The sequence below is a fragment of the Mauremys reevesii genome, linkage group 4, assembly GCF_016161935.1.
Source record: "Mauremys reevesii isolate NIE-2019 linkage group 4, ASM1616193v1, whole genome shotgun sequence".
NCBI lineage: Eukaryota > Metazoa > Chordata > Testudines > Geoemydidae > Mauremys > Mauremys reevesii.
The window spans coordinates 113,518,566-113,542,425 of NC_052626.1; the positions used below are offsets into that span (position 1 = coordinate 113,518,566).

At 40.3% G+C, this 23,860-nt stretch overlaps 1 protein-coding gene across 4 annotated transcripts in view; it reads left to right on the forward strand.

Annotated features, from left to right (window-relative positions):
• Positions 1-23,860, forward strand: part of LRP5 (LDL receptor related protein 5) — a 258,401-nt gene that overhangs the window by 204,439 nt on the left and 30,102 nt on the right. For all 4 annotated transcript variants that reach the window (XM_039538081.1, XM_039538082.1, XM_039538083.1 and 1 more), the window contains 7 exons: positions 919-1,208; positions 2,990-3,216; positions 4,118-4,302; positions 8,326-8,649; positions 9,703-9,905; positions 17,414-17,625; positions 18,976-19,166. In XM_039538081.1, the coding sequence (XP_039394015.1) occupies positions 919-1,208; positions 2,990-3,216; positions 4,118-4,302; positions 8,326-8,649; positions 9,703-9,905; positions 17,414-17,625; positions 18,976-19,166 (1,632 nt within the window). The remainder of the gene's footprint in view (positions 1-918; positions 1,209-2,989; positions 3,217-4,117; positions 4,303-8,325; positions 8,650-9,702; positions 9,906-17,413; positions 17,626-18,975; positions 19,167-23,860) is intronic.

Sequence of the window (23,860 nt, forward strand, 5' to 3'; positions counted from 1 at the left end):
GTTTGCCCCTGAATATTTACTTTAGTTGCATACATCTTAAAAAAAATCATCATACTAGCTTATTTATCAAGGTCACTCTCTTTAAATAGGCCTGGAAGGGTGCAAAGTTCTGCAGTGAAGCCACACAAAATAACCGTAACAAAGAAAATATTTGTACATGATGGAGAGCCAGATCATCCGCCGGTATGAATCAACATAGCTCCACTGAATTCAGTGGAGCTAGGCTGATGTACACCAGCTGAGGGTCAGGTCTGGAATCTTTGTCCCCTATAAAAGAAAACTAAACTTGGAGTGGACTGACTTTTGAGACTTAACCATAGTAGCAATATTTTAAAAATGGCTATATCTCTGTTTGCAACTGCTGAAGAGGGGCATTCATTTTGTTCTCCGCTCCCATCTCCATCCCCGCCTCCTGCCGACCCCTCAGCGTTTGTTCATAGGCACTCTGGTTTACTTGACCAAAATAGGTGGGGGTGATGATCTTATTGGAATTATGCTTAATGATGAATCTCAGCAGTTGATTGGATTTAACAGCTGGGAAAAGGAGCTGCAGTTGTTGAGCTTTGTTCTCACCAGTGCATGTCATTGAACTCAAGCACATTTAAAAATTCAACGGAGGTGAAGATCAGTTGCCTGGCCAAAAATAAACAGACAAAACAAACACAACTGTCTGTTTTTAGTACAGGAATGAAATCTGTAGAGAAGAACAGAAGAAAATATTTGGAAAAGTTATCGATATTATAAGAAGACTAATACTAGCCTTTAAATCCTTGGGTTGAGAGGAAAAGATCTGAGTTGATTTTTTGGACTCCCTGCTGACATTTACAGTAATACATTGTCTCATAAGTCTGTAAATACATTGCCTGTGATTCCATCCCAGACAGTTTTATCTTTAATTGACCAATGTCTCCTTTTCAGGAACCAATCCTTGTGCTGAGAATAATGGAGGCTGCAGCCATCTGTGTTTCTTCACACCTCTGGAGACCAGATGTGCTTGTCCCATAGGACTGGAGTTGCTGAGCGACATGAAGACCTGCATCATTCCTGAAGCCTTCCTTGTTTTCACCAGCAGAGCAGCAATTCATAGGATTTCCCTTGAAACCAACAATAATGATGTAGCTATTCCTCTTACTGGTGTCAAAGAGGCATCTGCTCTGGATTTTGATGTGTCTGATAATAGAATCTATTGGACTGATATTAGCTTAAAGGTATTATTAACATTTGAATTCCCTGAATATGAAGCCACAGTATAGTCCCTTTAATCTAACAAAGATCTGTTTGTTATATAACATAGCACATATTATATCAGATGTCTAAATCTTGGCTGCCACATGCATTGAATCCATAAATTAATCTGTTTCCAGACGTGCTTTCTGCATGCCACATACCATGGTAATTTAAATGCCTAGGTTGGCACTCTACTAAACTTGCTAACCTTCTCTCCCCTCAACCCCCCATTTTGATTTGGAATCCATTCTAGTAAAAGTATTAAAATTTGGCAAGTAAACCTTGGGTCTCTTATCCTTAGCTTTGGCTCCCACTTGCTGCGTTTCAGTGAGGGAGCTTACAAAGTTTTCACGCTAAAAATATCAGTGTGTTTCGGCAGCAGTTTGAAATTTGATATGTGACATTTCTGGTTTATATCCAGGTGTAGGCAAAGGAGAGTGTTGTATCATCCATCACTGTTGTTTAGTTTTCTTTTACATGAATTTATCAGTGGTGGAAAATGTCATTGATATCATTGGAAAATGAACTCTTCTGTTTAGCTTCTTAATAGGTACACCACAAACTGTGGAAGCTCTTCTGCCAGAGTGCTTCAGCTGTAACAGGGCAGGAATCACTTTTAGGGCTCATGGGGATAGTTCAGTTTCCACAGCTTCCAGACCCTACTGAGACTAACTCAGGTGTCTGTTCAATGCTGGTAGTGGGTTTGGTGTGTGGACACCTTTCCACTTGGAACTGTGCCAATGTAATAAATTCATGTGCTCTAGACCACACATACAATTACTAAATAAATCACAATGCACCTTGGGAAATGGAACTAGTGCTCCCTTAGCTGTTGGTAGAACATTCTACTGCTATCCTTTTTATAGGTCAATCACTAGAAGGCAACATCTTTCCTTCACGCTCTCACTTGTGCGCACACCAACTCGCTCACCTTGAAATGAAAAGCATTCCCTGGAGTCCTCCTATCTCCCAGTATGTTAATTCATTAGTTTTTTCAAGTTGTTATGAAATTGGGTAGTGAAGTAAACATAAGCTGTGTAAAGTGGCTACTCGGAATGGACTTGGTCCCTACATGGAGAGCAAAAATTGTATTCTGGCTCCAGATGATATCACTAGATACTGTGGGGTGACCGTTTTACATGCACATTGTTATCACTGGTTTCTTGTGTGCTATGTACATATTCCTTGCTGCATGGCCAGCTCTGTTAAGTGTATATAACTGAATTTTAGGAAGAACCAGCAAACTCTCACTCCTCGTTAATGCCGAGACAAGCTTTGACTAATACAAGAAAACCAATCAGCTAATTCCCTTCTCCAAATGAAGATACATTCCTATATAGGTTGAAAACACTGCAAAGAATAAACAAAGAAAAGAATATGGGCCAAATTTTTAAAAATGAACAGGTATGTGGGGTGGGAGGCTCAATATCTGGGTGCCTACCTTGAGACCCTTGGAAGGGACCTGATATTGAGAGGGTGCATGCTTAGCACTTTCTGAAAATCACATCCCTTCATGCCTCTCAAAGAGGGTATCCAAAATCACTAGTCATTTCTGAACATTCAGGCCTTCTTTATCTTGTGAATTAATATGTTTCTGTTATCAGTATAGATTATATAAATATGAATTGCAAATACTTTCAGTGTTTAATGCTTGGGGATTTACATTTGAATTTTTGTTGAACAATAACCCTCAGAATTTTGATCCCCTAATTTGATGTATGTCCATAAGGTACATTAATATTTCCACACAATTGTTTTCCAGACCATAAGCCGGGCATTCATGAATGGGAGCTCTGTTGAACATGTGATTGAGTTTGGGTTAGACTACCCTGAGGGAATGGCAGTAGACTGGATGGGAAAGAACCTTTACTGGGCAGATACTGGAACCAATCGAATTGAAGTAGCGCGCCTGGATGGACAGTATAGACAGGTTCTTGTGTGGAAGGATTTGGATAACCCAAGGTCTTTGGCTCTTGATCCTACTAAAGGGTAAGGAACATTATTTATTTTTCAATGAGCGTAACAATAATTAATAACATACACTTTTACAGCATACTTTGTATTTCTCTAGCACCATTTCATCAGGGGATCTCAAAGCACTTTATAGCCATTAATGGGATAAACACAATAGTACCTCTAGGAAATGGATAGGGCCTATAAAGCAAAATTTAAAATCCCCATCAATTAACTTTTGCTGTCTTTATTGTTTCAAATAATTTAACACACACTAATTGGCTGCATACAGTTACATGGGATATTCCAACTTGCAATAAGTCTGAGTCAAATGTAAATTAGAAAAATCGAGGGATGTATTGTGTGACATGTCCCTGTTTTAAAACATGTTGAATTCACTTCATTGACCGCTGAAATCTGAGTACTTCTGGGGTGGAATTCAAATGTCAAACACATTCATACCAATGGCAGGAAGTAAAGCGACATTTACTTCTATTCAGTTGTAACTGCAGAGGAATTTAGTTAGGTTGCAACACCTGAATCTGATTAGGACACCAAGCTTAATACCCTTACTGATTGTGAAAATTCCACAATGCCTTTCAGCACCACAGGTGGTCAGGGCTCTGGTTTTATCTCTCATCTGAAAGAATTAAGCAATTAGTCATAAGGAGGCATGCAGTGGTAGGGATAGTAGCAGACTTAAGGAATACTGGGCTTGATCCTGCACAGTCCTGTGTGAAGGACTCTGGCGCTATCCATCACAGCACACATGCTTAATTTGAACTCAGTGAAATTAAATATTTATGTATTTAATTTTATTGATTGATAGCATACCAGTTACCATAGCAGCTAAAGTCTCTGGGGCCCTGGGTACCAAAGCTGGATTTGAATCCATATCATAAACTGGTACCTGTTTTTCTTCTGTTTTTGATTGCAGTTATATGTACTGGACAGAGTGGGGAGGTAAACCAAGGATCGTTCGAGCATATATGGATGGGACAAACGGCATCACTTTGGTTGATAAAGTGGGACGTGCCAATGATTTAACTATTGACTATGCAGACCAAAGACTATATTGGACTGACCTAGACACAAGTATGATTGAGTCATCAAACATGCTAGGTAATCTGCTGTTATATTCAAAGAAACACACATCATGGTGTTTTGTACAGAACTGTGAGCACCCTGTAAGGGAATTTTGTAGATTTTTCTTTTAGAGGGTTTAATTAAAAATTGGAGTTGGTTGCCTCCAAACTAACCTTTATTCTTCTTGCATGACAGGCTTACAGCTAAAGGTTAACTCATGGATTATTTTTTTTTATCCAAGCTATTTAATGCATTTTGGAAGTGGTTGAATTGGACTTAAATTTCCTACCACCATTCTAGTGTGTGCTAATTAATATTTTGGAGAGTAGTAAAGTAAAATACACATGATAATGAAATTAAACATGCATAAACTTTATTTGCAAGTTTAACAAAATTGTGAGGTAAACCTTTAAAGTAATAATAAACTGGTAAAAAATGAACCAGGCTTTCTAAAGCATTTCCCATAGGGTAACAGAGAAACTGCACTTTAAAAATTATAAATGCAGGGAAAGTAAAACAACAAACATTCTATTTTTCTGACTAAAATCCTATACCAGAGAGATTATTTTAATCTCTTTCTTCTGTTGCTGGTATTAAATTCCCCACGTCTTTTACCAGAGCAAAGGGACAGTCTCAGTCTCTATTTCTCCAGGTTAGGACAACTGAATCTTTTTGCCTTTGGTCCAGTTTAATTGGCCCCTAATCTGTGAGTCTGCACACCTAATTCTGTTGCCTAATTCCACAACCTTGTCCCCATCTAAGCCAGATTCCAGCCACAGACTGGTTCTGCTAGTTCAGAATTCAAACCAAAATACACCTTTATGACCTGCATTCTTGGTTGTTGTAATGGCACTGTACAGTTAGCTAAACATTCTATAGAATTAATTTCCCAACATTTACATGTGTTTTCCTATGAGAATGTATTAGAACTTCAAAAGCTTTTCTGCAGTTAAGGCTTATTAAATCTTTACATTAACATTGACAAGCTGGCTAATTGAATAAAGGAGGGAACTGATAATACTGTATTTAGCACTTTGTGTAGATCTTTACATCTAAAGTGCCTTATAAAGGTTAACTATTCCTCAGAAAGCCAGATGAGGTAGACAGAATTATCTCCATTTTTTAGACAAGGACACTGAGACCTGGAGAGGTTAAATGAACTGCCTGATGCTACACAACAAACTGATGGCAGTCTGAGTTAAAATGTAGGAGTTCAGGAGTTCCCTGTCCCATGTTCGTTTCCATAGACCATGTTGTCTTGGTTAGATATGAATTAATACCGCTAGAATTTCTGTATTAAAAGTGTGTGGCAAAAGGTAAACCTATCATGGCATTTATATTAACTACTTCAGAGTCACTGCTGTGACATTATTGTTGATGAACCAGGTAATTCCATATTAAGCTCTTATTTTCAGGCCTTGTTTAATTTTCCATGAAAAGCTACACTTTGGAATGAAACTTGTAAAGCTTTATTTTGGCAGTTTGGCGTTTTGGGGACATGAGAAATCTATTTTTCTTCAAGAAAGTTTTAGATGTTTTTACTGTGCTCAGATCATGCGCAAACACTGCTTATTTAAGTAATAAAAATTGTAAGACATGTCATGGGCTTGGACAACAAGGACACAAGAGCCCCTGGCACAACTTGAAGAAATGTGTTTTAGGAAACCATGTAACTAGCAGCAGTACTTTGTGACTTGCTACTGCCTCTTTTTTTTTTCACAATGTACTGAGCAGCAGAACCCCAAATATCTGCTCCTGAGCTCATAGGTGCTGAAGCTAGAGCTGCAGGGGGTGCTGTTGCACCCCCTGCTTGAAGTGGTTTCCCTCATATACAGGGCTTACAGTGTGGTTCAATGGCTCACAGCACCCCCACTATAAAAATTGTTCCAGCACCTGTGCCTGAGCTAAACATGTTGAATTTAACATAGCTGCATTTACGTCAATAATCCTGTATGGACACAGGTGAAAACACATGGAAAAGAAAAACTAGAAACCACTTACATATCATTAGGATCAGTATCAACCCTGGTTTACATACATGATGGGCTGTACCCTGGCTGTGATATAGCATTGCCATTGTCGGCTGCCAGTGAGTGCTTGAGCTGCTGTTACAGAGGATGTAAGTAAATGAGCTACCAAGGGCGGTTGTCCAAGAGAAGACAACCTCTGGAGCATCATAAAATAGCTGTATGATTCTGAAAGACTCATAATCCACAGCTTTTCCAAGGGCTTTCAGTGATTGCAAGTCTTACATTCATTGCTGTGAAAAGTATATGAGAAATGCCCTACCAAATGTATGTCACTGCTTGAAATTTTTATTATGGTTATTTCTTCCACCGAAGTAAATTTTTTTATCAAAAGCTTTCGATAGGATCCCTCGTCAGATTGATAAGGAAACTAAATCACCAGAGGGCAAGAGGCAGATTTCGGGAATGGATTAAAAACTTTTTGTGGTACTGAGGGGAAATTCAGTACTCATGGCTGCTTCTCAGACTGGAAAGAGATTAAATCAGCTCTTGTAAATTAAACTGGTGCTAACACTGGGACTAGGATCAGTTACTACATTGATCACTTTGGAGGAAGAAGCAGACAGTGAACTATTGAAGTTGACAGTGACACATAGTTAATGACATGTAAGGAGGTTTGCAAGAACTCTGGGTGGAATTTTAACAAACTCATTGGGTAGGGGAAGTATAACTGCATGAAAGTAAAGTGACAAAACATTGCGTGCAGTATGCAGTGATGCACAGTGAGGATCCTGTCCAGAAAAGAATCTGGGTGGGAGGTATGGGATGAAGTAAGTCTGCCCAGTGCACAGCAGCAGTGGCCAAAGCAATCTTAAATTTGTAAACGGGGTGTTCCCAGCCTGCTCCTCAGACACTACACAGCATATAAAATCACCCCCTTCTTGGGGTTTTGTTTACGTAACCTGGGAACTAGCAAAAAACAACATAAATTTCAACTCAACTAGATCAAATAAAGTTTGTTCATTGGTAACTCTCTGCCTAGGGTAAGTAAATTTAAAAAAAAATTGTAGTAAGATGGGTTTTTATTCCCATGTCTAAGCTTTTCTTTCCTCCCCTAGACTAGGCCAACTCATGAAAAAAAGCAGGGCATTCAAAAGACACACTCACTAATCAAAAAGATTATTTTAAACCATGAAGACATTTAGTAGTACATGCTGAGCTGGTGTAAACTGCCATTGCTCCAATGACTACAGTACTATGGGGTTTTCCATAATGGTTGATCTAGTCTACCTTGGCCAGTATCTGATGCTCCAGAAGGTGATAAAACCTTAGATTATGAACTTTAGTAATTAAGCAGTGTCATGTGTGGGAGTGTTAGGATTCCTTCCAGATTAATACAGGAAATCATTTTGAATATCTGCATCTTCTTAAATTGCAGCTCTGGGTTTTTACAACTTAAATCCAATTTCAGAATTCCTCTGGATCAGCTTTATCGCTGAATCCCAGAGATTATCTGTATGGTACTGTGGAGCATGTTGCTTACAGTACTTGTTTCGTATGTGTTTTAAGTTTATTTTTTATCCAGATCAAGTATTTATCAGGGATTAGGGTGTTCTTAAAGACCTTTCTCAGGATCCCGTTTGGGGTGTTAAGCCTCTGACACAAAGTAATATTTCTTAAAATGACAGTAGATCCAATGCATCTGAAGAAGTGGTTTTTACCCACAAAATCTTATGCCCAAATAAATCTGTTAGTCTTTAAGGTACCACCAGACTCCTTGTTGTTTTTGTGGATACAGACTAACATACTTAATAGTTCCAGCGGCACTACCTCTGAAGTAAAATATTACTTGGTAGGAGTAAGGGTATCAGAATTGGGATCTTAGTGGCTACCTCTTCAGAGGAAGATATTGTGTAATTATGAACCCCAAATTCCATGATACTGACCCTTAGCAAATTATCTTTCAAAAATCAAAGGAGTTAAAAAATTACATTTTAGTCACACAGGATTAAATAACCCTTTTGTCACTTTTTTTGCAACTGAGTTTCAGTTATTACTTATTAGTGCTAACAGTATGAAGTTACTTTTTCAGGTCAAGAAAGGGAAATAATAGCAGATGATCTACCTCATCCATTTGGACTAACACAGTACAGTGATTATATCTACTGGACAGACTGGAACCTTCACAGTATAGAAAGAGCAGACAAGACCAATGGGAAGAACCGGACACTAATTCAAGGACATCTGGATTTTGTGATGGACATATTGGTCTTTCACTCTTCACGCCAGGATGGCTTGAATGACTGCATGCAAAACAATGGGCACTGTGGACAATTGTGCCTTGCCATACCAAATGGGTATAGATGTGGGTGTGCCTCTCACTATACCTTGGATCCCAACAGCAGGAACTGCAGTTGTATGTCCTTTTATTTCTTATGATATTCTTAAGCACTTGCAGCTCATTGCTGCTTCTGGTTCCTTTTACTATAGAAAGGGAAGGATTCATATACATACATCTCAAGGGTATTGGTTTTAAAGATGACCAGCAAACAGGGAAAAAAAGGTTTGTGCCCTTTCTATGATGCGTAATGAAGAGCTGAAAGGTTGGTTGGTTTTTTAAAGCCTTAGAAATAGCAGCACTGTCAAGTCTATCTTGTTTTGCTGGATGTGTTTCTGGAGTGACTCAGATGTGTACTAGAAGCTTTCCCAGCCTTTAATTGAATGGATGGGTGGGTGTGAGTGACAGTCTAAACGAAAGCATCTTTTCTCCCAAGTGTTTTAGTTAAACAAGGGTTAGCAAAAACACAGGGTTCTAAATCCTCTGGGTAATAATCCCATACCATCCCAATTAATCAGGTTTCACTTCCTCTGTACGTGTGATGTCATGATCCTGCTAGTTAGCCAATGGTCCATATAGCTCGTCCAGCCAAGTCCGATGTTTCTAATGAAAAAACAAGCAGGAAAATAAAATGTGCTTGGGGAAAAACAAACGAGCTCTCAACTCCCCCCCCCCCCCAAATGTACAGAATCAGAAAGAAGCAATAAGGGAATGTCATGTCACCTTTAACAAGCCAGGGATGACATGTAAGAGTACCTGCATTTAAGACTGTGATTCCTAACTTCACCGTTATTAGCCTGACTGCGTTATCATGCCATTCACATGTTGCCTGCTGTGTAATTTTGAGTATTCCATGATAGTGAAGGGAAATAATAATATCTCAGTGAGATAGTGTTGGGCTCATCCTCCAAAACTATGAAATTTTGAGCAAAAATGGGACTTAAGATTTAATAGCAAGAATATCAACTTGTGATCGTTTTGTGATCATTTTTCACACCTCTAGATTTTTCTCTTCAGTCCTGTAGAATTTTTCCTTTAAATATTTTTTTACGTGGCTAATGATTGCTACCAGTGTACTTGGGGGTTATGTTGCATTTTCTTTTCTTATGCATTTTGTTGGACTTGTTTCAGCACCCACCAGCTTCCTGCTGTTTAGCCAGAAGTCTGCAATCAGTCGGATGATACCAGATGACCAGCAAAGTCCAGATATCATCCTTCCTGTGCATGGTCTAAGAAATGTCAAGGCCATTGATTATGATCCCTTAGATAAACTGATTTATTGGGTGGATGGACGTCAGAACATTATTAAAAGAGCCAAAGATGATGGTACCCAGGCAAGTTTGTGTGTGTGTGTGTGTGTGTGTATTATCTTTTTTAGTATGTATTTTATACTTGAAGATTTCCAGGCAGCCATCACCTTAAGCCCTGATCCTACAAAAATGCATGCACTTGTTTAAATTTGGGAGTAGTACCTATGGATTTGCAGAATCAGGATCTTAATTTGTATACAAAGAACAATAACAGAATTCTGTCAAATAAAGCGTGTTGCCACATGGCTTATATATTACAAACTATAAACCTCAAAACTGTGATAGTTGTACAAAGACAGTCAGAGAAACTCTAGCCTGGTACCACTAGTTTACGCTTTTTATTTCACAGTAATTACACTTTTAAAAATCAGTGTTGTACATGACAGTTTGGTGAGCATAATATCGTTATAAAAGTCCCTGGGACTGAAAACTCAGTCTCAGCCATAAAAAACACATTTGGGCCCTAATTAAGCTTAAAGTTCATCACATACAATCATAGAAATGTAGGATTGGAAGGGACCTTAAGAGGTGATCTGCTACAGTCCCCTGCACTCATGGCAGGACTAAGTATTATTTAGACCATCCTTGACAGGTCTTTGTTTAACCTGTTCTTAAAGATCTCCAGTGGTGGAGATTCCACAACCTCCCTGAGCAATTTATTCCAGTGCTTAACTACCCTGACAGGAAGTTTTTCCTAATGTCCAGCCTAAACCTCCCTTGCAGCAATTTAAGCCCTTTGCTTCTTGCTGGATCCTCATAGGTTAAGGAGAACATTTTTTCTCCCTCCTTCTTGTAACAACCTTTTATGTACTTGAAAACTGTTATCATGTCCCCTCTGTCTTCTCTTCTCCATACTAAACAAACTCAGTTTTTTCAATTTTCCCTCGTAGGTCGTGTTTTCTAGACCTTTAATCATTTTTGTTGCTTTTCTGTGGACTTCCTCCAATTTGTTCACATCTTTCCTGAAATGTGGCACCCAGAACTGGACACAATACTCCAGTTGAGCCCTAATCAGCACAGAATACAGCAGAAGAATTACTTCTCATGTCTTGCTTACAACGCTCCTGCTAATTTTTTTTTCAATAGCATTACACTGTTGACTCATATTTAGCTTGTGATCCACTATAAACCCCAAAACCCTTTCTGCAGTACTCCTTCCTAGGCAGTCATTTTCCATTTTGTATGTGTGCAACTGAATGTTCCTTCCTAAGTGGAGTACTTTGCATTTGTCCTTATTGAATTTCATCCTATTTATTTCAGACCATTTCTCCAGTTTGTCCAGATCGTTTTGAATTTTAATCCCACCTTCCAGCTTAGTATTGTCCACAAACATTATAAGTGTACTCTCTATGCCATTATCGAAATCATTGATGAAGATAGTGAACAGAATTGGACCTAGAACTGATCCCTGCAGGACCCCACTCAATATGCCCTTCCAGCTTGACTGTGAACCATTAATAAATACTCTCTGGAAATGGTTACCCAACCAGTTATACACTCACCTTATAGTAGCTCCATCTAGATTGTATTTCCCTAGTTTGTTAATGAGAAGGTCATAGGAGACAGGATCAGAAGAAGCCTTACTAAAGTCAAGATATACCACATCTATTGCTTCTCCTCTATCCACAAGGCTTGTTACCCTGTCAAAGAAAGCCATTAGGTTGGTTTGACATGATTTGTTCTTGACAAATCCCTGGTGACTGCTACTTATCACCTTATTATCTTCTAGGTGTTTGCAAATTGATTGCTTAATTATTTGCTCTGAAGTTAAACTCACTGGTCTGTAATTCCCCAGGTTGTCTTTTGTGACAGGGTGCTGGGCAAGAACTGCTGACTCAGCCCTCTGGGCTTGGCTACACTTGCAAGTTGCAGCGCTGGTAGAGGCTTTCCAGCGCTGCAATTAGTAACCGTCCACACCTGCAAGGCACATCCAGCGCTGCAACTCCCTGGCTGCAGCGCTGGCTGTACACCTGGCCAGGTTGGGGTGTAGCGATTGCAGCGCTGGTGATCCAGCGCTGCTCATCAAGTGTGGACACACACCAGCGCTTTTATTGGCCTCCAGGGAATAAGGAGATATCCCAGAAAGCTTTTAACTAAATTACTCTCTTTGTTTTGTTATGCAGCCTCTCTTTGTTTTGTTGTGAACTCCGATGGAGCTCCGTTGAACTGCTTATCTAAAAAACAAACACTGATCACAGCAAACAGGAGCTATCTGTATCTGGCTGTGAACGATCAAATGAGAGGCAGGGAATGAATGTTTGCTTGACAGAGAAACAGCGTTGGAGGCAGGCTGTTTGCAATTAAGACCAAGGGTTCGCGAACATTTTGTGATTTTTCAATCCAGGAAGCTAAACTGTTGGCTCCAAAAATCCACTCTCTCTCTCTCTTCCCCGCTCCCTGTCACAGTACACCACAGGGAGTGAGTGAAACAGCGGGGAGTCCGTGTTGGAGGCAGGCTGTTTGCAAGAGTTAAGACTAAGGGGTCGGAAACATGTTCTGATTTTTCAATACAGGAAGCTAAACACACAGTGTTGGCTCCAAAAATCCCCTCTCTCTTTCCCCCCGCTCCCTGTCACACTAGACCCCACTCCACCCCCCTCTTTTGAAAAGCACGTTGCGGCCACTTGAATGCTGGGATAGCTGCCCATAATGCAGCACTCCCAACAGCGCTGCAAATGTTGCAAATGTGGCCACACACCAGCGCTGGTAGCTGTGAGTGTGGCCACACACCAGCGCTGCTCCTACACAGCTGGATGACCAGCGCTGCAAACTACCAGCGCTGCAAACCGTAAGTGTAGCCAAGCCCTCTGTCACGCCAGCTCCCACTAAATGAAGTAAATTGGAGCTGGCTAGAGAAAACCTGCACCTAATTGGTGAAAGGGAGAGAGCTGCCTGCACAGTTAGCCTGGGGCTGTATAAAAGGCTGGAGGAAGGAAGCTGAGGGAGGGAGTGAAAGCAGAGAGATAGCTCTTCCCTCCTGGGTGCAGACTCTAGAACTCAAGCCGTGTATGGTAAAAAGGTGGTGGCAGCACAACTTGTAAATAAATGGTACCAGTCGTTACTGAACCTCAGGGTCTCCAAGTGACTTTGTCTGCACAGCAGAGGCAGGAACCAAGAGGGCCCTGCAGCGCCCTGCTACATCTTTATTTCCCTTTGTATATATGGCAGTCAAATTGTAAAACTACTCAAGTGCTTTGCTGAATAAGGATGGGCTTGAGCATCTGCTTAAGTGCTTTGCTCATTCAGGGCTTTAATTCTTACTCCAATTGCTTGCGCAATGATGATAAAGTGTGTTGCTATTCAGAGACAATGTCCGCAGTTACACAGCTGTCAAGTTTTGAGAGTTTAACAGATTCCTAAAACATATAATTAAAATAATACACAATGAAATTAATTTTGAGGTAGACTAGATATAGCTTCCATTGTTCTTTGCCTCCTGTGACCTCCATGACATGATTTAAATGGAGCTGACACTGCATGTCTATATGGGGGATTTCAACTATCCCCATATTGACTGGGTACATCATCTCAGGACAGGATGCAGAGATAAAGTTAAATGGCTGCTTCTTGGAGCAGCTAGTCCTGGAACCCACAAGAGGAGAGGCAATTCTTGATTTAGTTCTAAGCAGAGCAAAGGATCAGGTCCAAGAGGTGAATATAGCTGGACCACTCAGTAATAGTGACCATAATATAATTAAATTTAACATCCCGGTGGTGGGGAAAACACCACAGCCGCCCAACACTGTAGCATTTAATTTCAGAAAGGGGAACTACACAAAAATGAGGAGGTTAGTTAAACAAATTAACAGGTACAGTACCAAAAGTAAAATCCCTGCAAACTGCATGGAAATTTTTTAAAGACAACATAATAGAGGCTCAACTTAAATGTATACACCAAATTAAAAAACATAGTAAGAGAACCAAAAAAGAGCCACCATGGCTAAACAACAAAGTAAAAGAAGCAATGAGAGGCAAAAAGGCATCCTTGGAAAAGTAGACTTAAATCCTAATGAGGAAAATAGAAAGAAGCATAAACTCTGGCAAATGAAGTGTAAAAATATAATTAGGAAGGCCAAAAAAGAATTTAAATACAGCTAGCCAAAGATTCAAAAAGTAATAGAAAAAAAATGTTGTTTAAAGTACATCAGAAGCAGGAAGCCTGTTAAACAACCAGTGGGGCCACTGGACAATCGAGATGCTAAAGGAACACTCAACGACAATAAGGCCATTGTGGAGAAACTAAATGAATTTTTTGCATCGGTCTCCACAGTTGAGGATGTGAAGGAGATTCAAAAACCTGAGCCATTCTTTTTAGGTGACAAATCTGAGGAAATGTCCCAAATTGTGGTGTCATTAGAGGAGGTTTGGGAACAAATTGATAAACTAAACAGGAATAAGGGCTTGGCTACACTTACAAATTTGCAGCGCTGCAGCAGGGTGTGAAAACACACCCTCTGCAGCGCTGCAAATTGCGGCGCTACAAAGCGCCAGTGTAGGCAAAGCCCCAGCGCTGGGAGCCGTGCTCCCAGCGCTGTCCGTTATTCCCCACAGGGAGGTGGAGTACGGACAGCGCTGGGAGAGTTTTCTCCCAGCGCTGGCGCTTTGACTACACTTAGCGCTTCAAAGCGCTGCCGCGGCAGCGCTTTGAAATGCAAGTGTAGCCAAAGCCTAAGTCACCAGGACCAGATGATATGTACCCAAGAGTTCTGAAGGAACTCAAATGTGAAATAGCAGGACTACTAACTGTAGTCTGTAATCTATCATTTAAATCAGCTTCTATACCAAATGACTGGAGAATAGCTAATGTGCTGCCAATTTTTAAAAAGGGCCCCAGAGGGGATCCCAGCAATTACAGGCCGGTAAGCCTGACTTCAGTACTGGGTAAACTGGTTGAAACTATAGTAAAGAACAAAATTGTCAGACACATTGATGAACATAATTTGTTGGGGAATAGTCAACATGGTTTTTATAAAGGGAAATCATGCCTCACCATTCTACTAGAATTCTTTAAGGGGGTCAACAAGCATATGGACAAGGGGGAACCAGTGGATGTAGTGTATTTAGATTTTCAGAAAGCCTTTGACAAGGTCCCTCACCAAAGGCTCTTAGGCAAAGTAAGCAGTCATGGGATAAGAGGGAAGGTTCTCCCATGTATTGGTACCTGATTAAAAGATAGGAAACAAAGGGTAGGAATAAGTGGTCAGTTTTCAGAATGGAGAGAGGTAATAGTGGTGTGCCGCAGGCGTCTGTGCTGGCACCAGTCCTATTTAACATATTCATAAATTATCTGAAAAAGGGGGTAAACAGTGAAATGGCAAAATTTGCAGATACAAAACTACTCAAGATAGTTAAGTCCCAGGCAGACTGTGAAGAGTTACAAAAGGATCTCTCAAAACTGGGTGACAGGACAACAAAATGACAGAAGAATTCAGTGTTGATAAATGCAAAGTAATGCACATTGGAAAACACAATCCCAACTGTACCTATAAAATGATAGGGTCTAAACTAGCTATTACCACTCAAGAAAGAGATCTTGGAGTCATTGTGGATAGTTCTCTGAAAACATCCACTCAGTGTGCAGCGGCAGTCCAAAAACTGAACAGAATGTTGGAATCATTAAGAAATGAATAGATAATAAGACCGAAAATATCATATTGCCTCTATATAAATCCATGGTTTGCCCACATCTTGAATATTGCTTGCAGATGTGGTCGCCCCATCTCAAAAAAGATATATTGGAATTGGTAAAGGTTCAGAAAAGCCAACAAAAATGATTAGGGGTATGGAATGGCTGCTGTATGAGGAGAGATTAATAAGACTTGGACTTTTCAGTTTGGAAAAGAGACGACTAAGGAGGGATATGATAAGGTCTATAAAATCATGACTGGTGTGGAGAAAGTAAATAAGGAAGTGTTATTTATTCCTTCTCATAACACAAGAACTAGGGACCACCAAATGAAATGAATAGGCAGCAGGTTTAAAACAAACAAAAGGAAGTATTTTTTCACACAACGCTCAGTCAACCTGTGGAACTTCTCGCCAGAGGATGTTGTGAAGGCCAAGACTATAACAGGGTTCAAAAAAGAACTAGATAAATTCATGGAGGATAGGTCCATCAATGGCTATTAGCCAGGATGAGCAGGGATGGTGTCCCTAGCCTCTGTTTGCCAGAAGCTGGGAATTGGTGACATGGAATGGATCACTTGATGATTACCTGTTCTGTTCATTCGCTCTGGGGCACCTGGCATTGGCCACTGTCAGAAAGACAGGATACTGGGCTAGATGGACCTCTGGTCTGATTCAGTATGGCTGTTCTTCTGTTCTTATATCTCTCTTGCTTTCAGAGAACCCATTGTAAATTACTCATGTCCTTCAAACAAGAAAGAAAATTTACATTCTAAGCTATTTTGATTGATGCCCTTGATTTTTTGGGGGGCGAGAGGGGGAGGTGGGGGTGTCAAAATGAATTACCAGCTAGGGGCGGAGGACTTTTGAAGAAGTGCTGAACATGCTCTTGGGATGATACTAGGTGTTAATTGTTGGAGTGTAGCTTCCCTTTGGTGGTACTTCCCAGGTGCAAATTGCATTGGAGATTAATTTGCTGTGTTTTTTCTCATGTATTGCACTGATTTAAAGGGTGTTAAGGTCTTTGAAGCAGCAGCTTCTCCGGAAATTTGGCTTCGTAGTTTACAACTTTCTTTAATTTTGTTTTGCTGAATTTTGCTATTTCATGTTCTATGAATTTTGCTAATTAGTATTTTGAATAGATATTGGATATTATTTTTCCATTTCTGGGTAAAGCTTTTCTTGGCTAAGGAAAAGAATAGCTTTGATTTTTTTTTTAATTTATATTTCATTACATGCTGTCAAGATGAAAATGTATATACATAAAAATGATTCCTTACCTTATCTTTAAACACATCTCAGAATATTAAAACCGAATTGTAAAAATGCAGTGTGGTTTTTTGGGTTATGGTTTTGTTTTTGTTTTTTCCCCCAAATCCTGCTGTTTCTTTTTTCCATTAACTCAGTTTGGGCTATGAATAAAGCTCTGCCAGTTTTTATGTGTGTATATGTGTGTGTGTATATATATATATATATATATATATATATATATATATATATATATATATATATATATATATATATATATATATATATATATAAATAAAATAGTCTTTGGACTGGATCATCTTGTCTTTAAGTCATCTAGCCCATTCCCCTGCTAATACAAAATTGTTCCCTATGTAACATTCACCATTGTTCTATTCAGGATAATTTTGATTAATTCTAGTGATGGAGACTTTGCATAATCTTAATGACTTTTTGTCCAGATATTGTCCCTAATCTGTAGCACATTTTTTTCGCTCAGCTTCATTCTATTTCTTCTGGTTTTTCCTCCCTAAATAATTTCCTTCCTGATTGTTTCAGATATTTGTAGATTATCAAATCACCCCATAATGAAAATTACATGTTTTCACAGTTCTTGTCTTAATGGGTATTCTTTTGTTGTTGTTCTTGTTGTCCCACAGCCTTTCACTGTCATGAGCACTCCAAACCAAAGCCAAAATCCAGAGAAACAGCCGCATGACCTGAGTATTGATATTTACAGCCATACCTTGTACTGGACCTGTGAGGCCACAAATTCAATCAGTGTTCACAGACTTAATGGAGAACCAATTGGAACAGTGTTGAAAGGCGATCATGACAAGCCAAGAGCCATAGTAGTCAATGCAGAGCGAGGGTGAGTCTTTTTCCATGCTTTGAGATTGAGTGAATAGTGCATATGTACATCCGTAGTTGTGTGTGTGTGTGTGTGTGTGTGTGTGCGCGCGCACACGCGCACATGTAGTGTGTTTATTCATTTAAGGCCAGATCCTCAGTTGCTTTGAATCAGCAGAGCTCTGTTGATTTTACACCAGCTGAGGATCTGGACTATAATGTTTAGTTTTTCAGGAAATAGTGTGTTCAGAAACAATTCAGTTCTCTGTCATGTGGAAACATCACAATAACAGCTAGTGCAATCAGATCAAAGCAGATGTATTCCTTTACATTTTGAACCTGCATATTTTAAGACCAGTTCTGCCTGAAGAATGTTTTACAATTATATTTTTAAAATTTTTGATATAAATTTAAAACAGGAGGATGTGCTGGTTAGATTTTCCACAAGCAGCTGAACTAAAAGGAATTGTTTTGTTGCATAGCAGTTTTGGTTATATTCAGGGTACCACGTCTCTACTGCAGGGTATCATTAGCTTTTGGCTTGACATAGGTGAAGAATGAGCCCTTTTACCATTCTCTTTAATAAGTTAAATGCCCAACTTCCTGACTACTATTAAAATGGCTTAAGAATCATATGTCTGACAGCTGTTGAGTGACAGTATTCCATATCCATGTGGATACAGCGGTTCTGAGAAAATCTGTGGAACATTTTCAGGGTTGTTGACTTACTGTTCAACTAGGGTATGATTGTATACAGTACCTAATATCTGTAACCCACTTTAGTGGCTAGTGTGACAGGGGGGATTAGAGATAGGTAAGGCTTCAATTTCATTGGGATCAATTTGCAAGGACATATTTCATAGTTAGAAAAGAAAATTTTTAGTCTGTGCTTTTGCAATTAAAATGGGAATTTGGTTTTCCAGGATGATTCCTGAAACATTCTGATTCATTAGCCTCCACCTTTCCAGCCATGCTTTAAACCCATTTTAAAATAAATCCAAACTTCAATTTTTAAAAAAAAGTCTTAAGGATTAAGGAACAGTGAATATGGTGGCTACCAGGAGACCTGAATTCAGTAGTGACTCCTGACCTGTGAACTGAACTGCTCAGAATAGTGCCATTCTAAGCAGTGTTTCTCTTCCTTTGGGAGCATCAATCTTGTTAATTTTATTGGGATTTTTTTCATGCAGTGAAAGGGGAGGAGTCTTAGAGAGAAGGCAGGATTTTTCGTGAGCGTTGCTGAGAACTGAGCCTGGGGAAGAGGTGCTCAATAGCACTCATTAGGTTTAAAAGAAACTATGATACAACTATAATGAAACCTCTGCCCCCAAAAGTCTTGGTTTAAGAGGCTGGTGTCTATATTTGTTATCAGGTACATGTACTTCACAAACATGCAAGAGCGAGCCCCGAAGATAGAGCGCGCAGCCCTGGACGGCACGGAACGAGAAGTGCTCTTTAGTACCGGGCTGATCCGACCTGTTGCACTGGTAATTGACAACAAGCTTGGGAAACTCTTCTGGGTGGACGCAGATCTCAAACGCATTGAAAGCTGTGATTTGTCAGGTACGCGGTAGCTAAGCACGCTGAGCATTGGGTATTTATAGTGTGTGTAGTCCTTCTCTGACACAGACCCAAAGGGCATCTTCTAACTCTAGCAATGCCTATTTTGTGCAGGTGGCTGCAGAAATTATCAGTAACGGGGCTCTCTCCTTTGCAGCACATACATGAACACAGCCTGTAAACTCTTAAAGGACATTAGCACCATACCTAAGTGTTCTGGTTTTTTCAATCACTTGTACAATAACTCCTCATTTAATGTTGTAGTTATGTTCCTGAAAAATGTGACTTTAAGCAAAACGATGTTAAGCGAATCCAATTTCCCCATAAGAATTAATGTAAGTAGGGGAGGTTAGGTTCCAGGGAATTTTTTTTTTTTTTGCCAGATAAAAAACATATATATATTCTCTCTCTCTCTCTCTCTAAGTTTTAAACAATTTAACTGTTCACAGCAATGATGATTGTGAAGCTTGGTTCAGGTGGAGGAGTCAGAGGGTGGAATATTTCCCAGGGAATGCCTTACTGCTAAATGATGAACTAGCAATTGGCTGAGCTCTCAAGGGTTAACTCGTTAATGTAGCCTCACACTCTGCAAGGCAGCACGAATGGAGGGAGGGGTGACAGCATGGCAGACAGAGACACACACCGTGTGTGTGTGTGTGTGTGTGTGTGTGTGTGTGTGTGAGAGAGAGAGAGATGCGCATTTCCCCTTTAAGTATGCTGACTGCACTCTTAAGTACACTGCCTTATTAAGTTAATTGGCAAGCTGAGATCTTAATTAGCAGTCGCTGCCAGGAAGCTCCCTCCATCCTGAGCCCTGTCGTGTGTCCCCCCTGCTCTATGGAGATGGGGTAAGCGGGGTGCAGGAGCAGGGGGGAGGGGGACACCCTGACATTAGCCCTCTTCTTCGGCCCCCTCCTGCCCCCCCCCCCCCCCCGCACAGCAAGCAGAAGGCTCGGGGAGCAGCTCCAAGGCAGGAGCAGCACATGGCAGTGGGGGGAGGGACAGCTGAACTGCTGGCAATTGGTAGCCTGCTGGGCAGCTGTTGCACAGGGAACTTAAGGGAGCAGGGAGCTGATGGGGGGCTGCCGGTCCACCCTGGTTCCAACCACCCACCAGCTACTTGCAACGGGCTGCTCTTCCTGCACGCAATGGACAAAGCAGGCGGCTGCCAAACGACGTTATAAGGGAGCATTGCGCAACTTTAAACGAGCATGTTCTCTAACTGATCAGCAAGGTAAAAACGAAACAACATTAACCGGGACGACTTCAAGTGAAGAGTTACTGTAGTTACAACTGGCTTTTAAACGCCCAAGGCTGGTCAATGACAGTGCAGACAGTGGCAGGTAACTGTAGTAGCAGTAACTTAAAGGGGCATTGCCAAGACCTAGAGTCTCATTTAATTCATGCACACATGCACCCTTCCCACACACCAAAAACTTTAATTCTTCTGAACTGAGTGACAATGTAGCTTGTCTGCAATACTGATTTAGCATAGCAGTGGGAGTCATGTGAAGTCATCACATTTCCCGCTATAGCAATGCTACTTCACATCTTTTCATTATACTACTACTACTTGGCTTTTATACATGGCTTTATCTGTAGATCTCAGTTTCACAAAGGTGTATAAGCATTATGGGCCCCCATTGTACAGCTGGGGACATTGAGGAATAGAGAAGTTAGGCTACTTGGCCAAGGTCACTCAGCGAGTCAGTAGCAGAACCAGTACAACAATATTCATGTTTGCCACCTTCCAGTTCAGTGTCAGTCGCTTCTAATCCTCTGTGGATTAGAGGAAGCAGCATATGGAGAAGGAGTCAGGAGAGCAACGAGTTTGAGACTAAGGAGCTAGAGACAAAGTCACCAATAGGAGGCGGAATCAAAGTCAGGGTTCAGAGAGTAGAGTAGAGGGCACAGTAGGAGGACAGTAATAAAAATGTGGGAATGGCTGGACAATAGATCACACCAGGACTGGAAGAGAAGGGTCGGGAAGGTGAGACACAGAAAGTGTCAGAACGCTTCAGAACTGGAAGAGAGACCAGAAGTCAGGAGAGCATTTAGTTAACCCATGGAAAGAGTAGTGCTGCTCTGGGATGAGAATGCACAGAGAGGGTCATGTGGCAGAACACATAAGCATTGGGATCAAAGTAGGGACTGACTGTTGCTCTTTGTACAGGGCCTAGCACAATTGGGTCCCACTCTTGGCTGGTCTTCAGCCCTACCGTAATAAAGTGGGGCACGGAAGAGGGAGAAGGCAGTGTCAGAGATGCACCAAAGAAGCATGAGAAAAATCAGTTGGAGATAGGGCTGTAGGGGAATGCACCTGGGAGGAGGGCAGTGAACAAATCTGTGTTGGTATTGCCTCTAAAGAGAAGGCTAAAAAGCACTGCCAGCTACACCCATTAAAGAGGGAAAGGAGACCCAGTCAATTAGAATTTGCTTATATTTGTAGCGTTCAAGAAAACTAGCCATGACTTGGGTTTCTGCTTCAAGGCTAACACCTGGAAAATCCCCTCTCTGTAAAAGAATTGGGCCTTGTTATTTTTATATATATAAAATATTCACCCAAAATACCCAGACTTAGAATGTTTGCAGTGTTGAGTTGAGGCTAGTTGACAGATGGGTTTTCTTTTTGGATTGTAAGCTCTTTAAGGCAGGGACTGTCTCTGTGTACAGTCAGCACCTATCACGTTGGGGCCGGGAGGTGCTACTGCAGTACAAATCATAAATTATAATTTGGGCTTCCAATTTTAGATTTTAACTGATAAACACCAATAAAACACTCCCAATTTTTTTAAAGGGTATTTATCCAATAAACACTGAAAAACATTGTAAATGGTTAATCAGTTTGTGTTGACTTCCCCTCTTTCCCAGTGCAGTTTGTTTATGTAAGTGATCACTCCTCCCTGGCTTGTATCTCAGAGCTTGTCTGCATTACTGCTCCATCTAGACTATGGGGAGGGGGTTTCTAAAGTGCACCAATGTGTTGAGAATTAATTGGTCCATATAAGCCCTGCTAGTGTGCGCTCATGGCTCCCTCATGTGCTTTAATGTAATGCTGTTTGAACTAGTACTATGTGCATATGCAGAGAGAGAGCCCTCAAAGCCCCCAATTTTTTTGACATCTAGATGGAACACAAAAATTGCTTTTTAAAAAAAAATAAAACCCCAAAAATGAAATTAATAAACCCTAAAAAACAGAAGCCCTAATTATAATGCATTGTCGGTTCCTCAGGGAAGTGATCTATTAATTTTTTCCCTTTTCTTTTTTTGTTTGCTAAGCGGTATTTATATAAGAAGTGATGTAGGACTCAGGTGGTACTAGGTGAATGATGACCAGCATGCAATAGTCATAGTTTTGGCAGGGGATAGCACACTGTCCTATGTGGCTTCCATTGTAACACTGTGGCTTCCATTGTAGCTGGTCTATGTTCCCCTAAAGAACTTCATCCAGACACTGCAGATGTAGCACCTTAAATTAGGTGGATCATGTTACAAGAAAATCTAAACTTCCTCTGCTTAGTCCTGAATCAGTGCTTACAACATATATTTATTTGATGAACATTAAGGGGAAGCAGCTAGAAAATAAGATGCTATAGAGAAGATGAAAGGGGGAAACTGTAGGGATAAAAGAAAATCTGTAATGTTGATTAACCATAGGATATGCCTTTCGTAGCCAGAGAGATATGGGTATGTTTGATCCAGCTGAGCTCACTGTAATTTGATCCACTGAGCTGTTGATTTTTGAAAAGTTAACAGCACATTTTTGTGTTTAAAAATGCTTTGTATTCTCATATCGCAAGCCTTGAAGAGAATCGACAGCCAAAAGGACCTTGGCTTGAATGAGACCATAAGAAATCAATTGTGCATTGGGCAAAACACATTAAAACAAAAAGACATACATGAAAGGATTTTAATGTAAACTGAAGTGATCGTGAAAAATCAGATCAAAAGGTTGTGTTGTATATTTTATTCTGATTAGGCAGTACTAGGTATCCTTTCCCTCTTGCAGAATTAGGAAGATGACCCATTTTGAAACTCATCAAATCCAGATATTTTACAGCACTGTGTTGAAAGTGGCAGAACAGCAACTAAGCTGTCCAATGTTTAACTTTCAGGGAAGGTGTTACGTGGTCTTGTCTGTAGGACTTTCATTTTCATAACCAAGGGTTTAACCCCGTGCCCTGCCTTCCCCCACCAGCTTTGAGTTATTGATGCTTTTTGGGATCTCGTAAGGCTTTGCAAACATCATCAGTCTGCCACCAGGTGATATAACCTGTTTATTTTATTTTTAAATAGCTGAAAGAGTTTGAAAAATTTTATTTGAGGTGAGAACAAATACTTTGTATTCAATGAAAATGTAAATAGAGGAATTATTTGTCCTTCAAGCTTTTCATAAGGTTTTTTTTTTTAATTTAAATTCTAATTTCCACCGTAAAAAGATTACACATTTATTTCATACTGGAAATCAAAGTGTTTAATTACTAAGGAAATTAGATACTTCTTTTACTTGTAACATGTTTTTTATTATCATTTTTATTACTTAACCAGAAGGAGAATGCCACTGGGACTTCAGCTCAGGCGCCTCTGCAGTAAGTCACTGGGAGAGAGGCAGCCTCTTACTGGTTTGTGAAAGGGGGAGACGCAGTTGATGATGTGAAACCTGCACCATTTCAGGACATGCAGAGATGAAAGTAAGC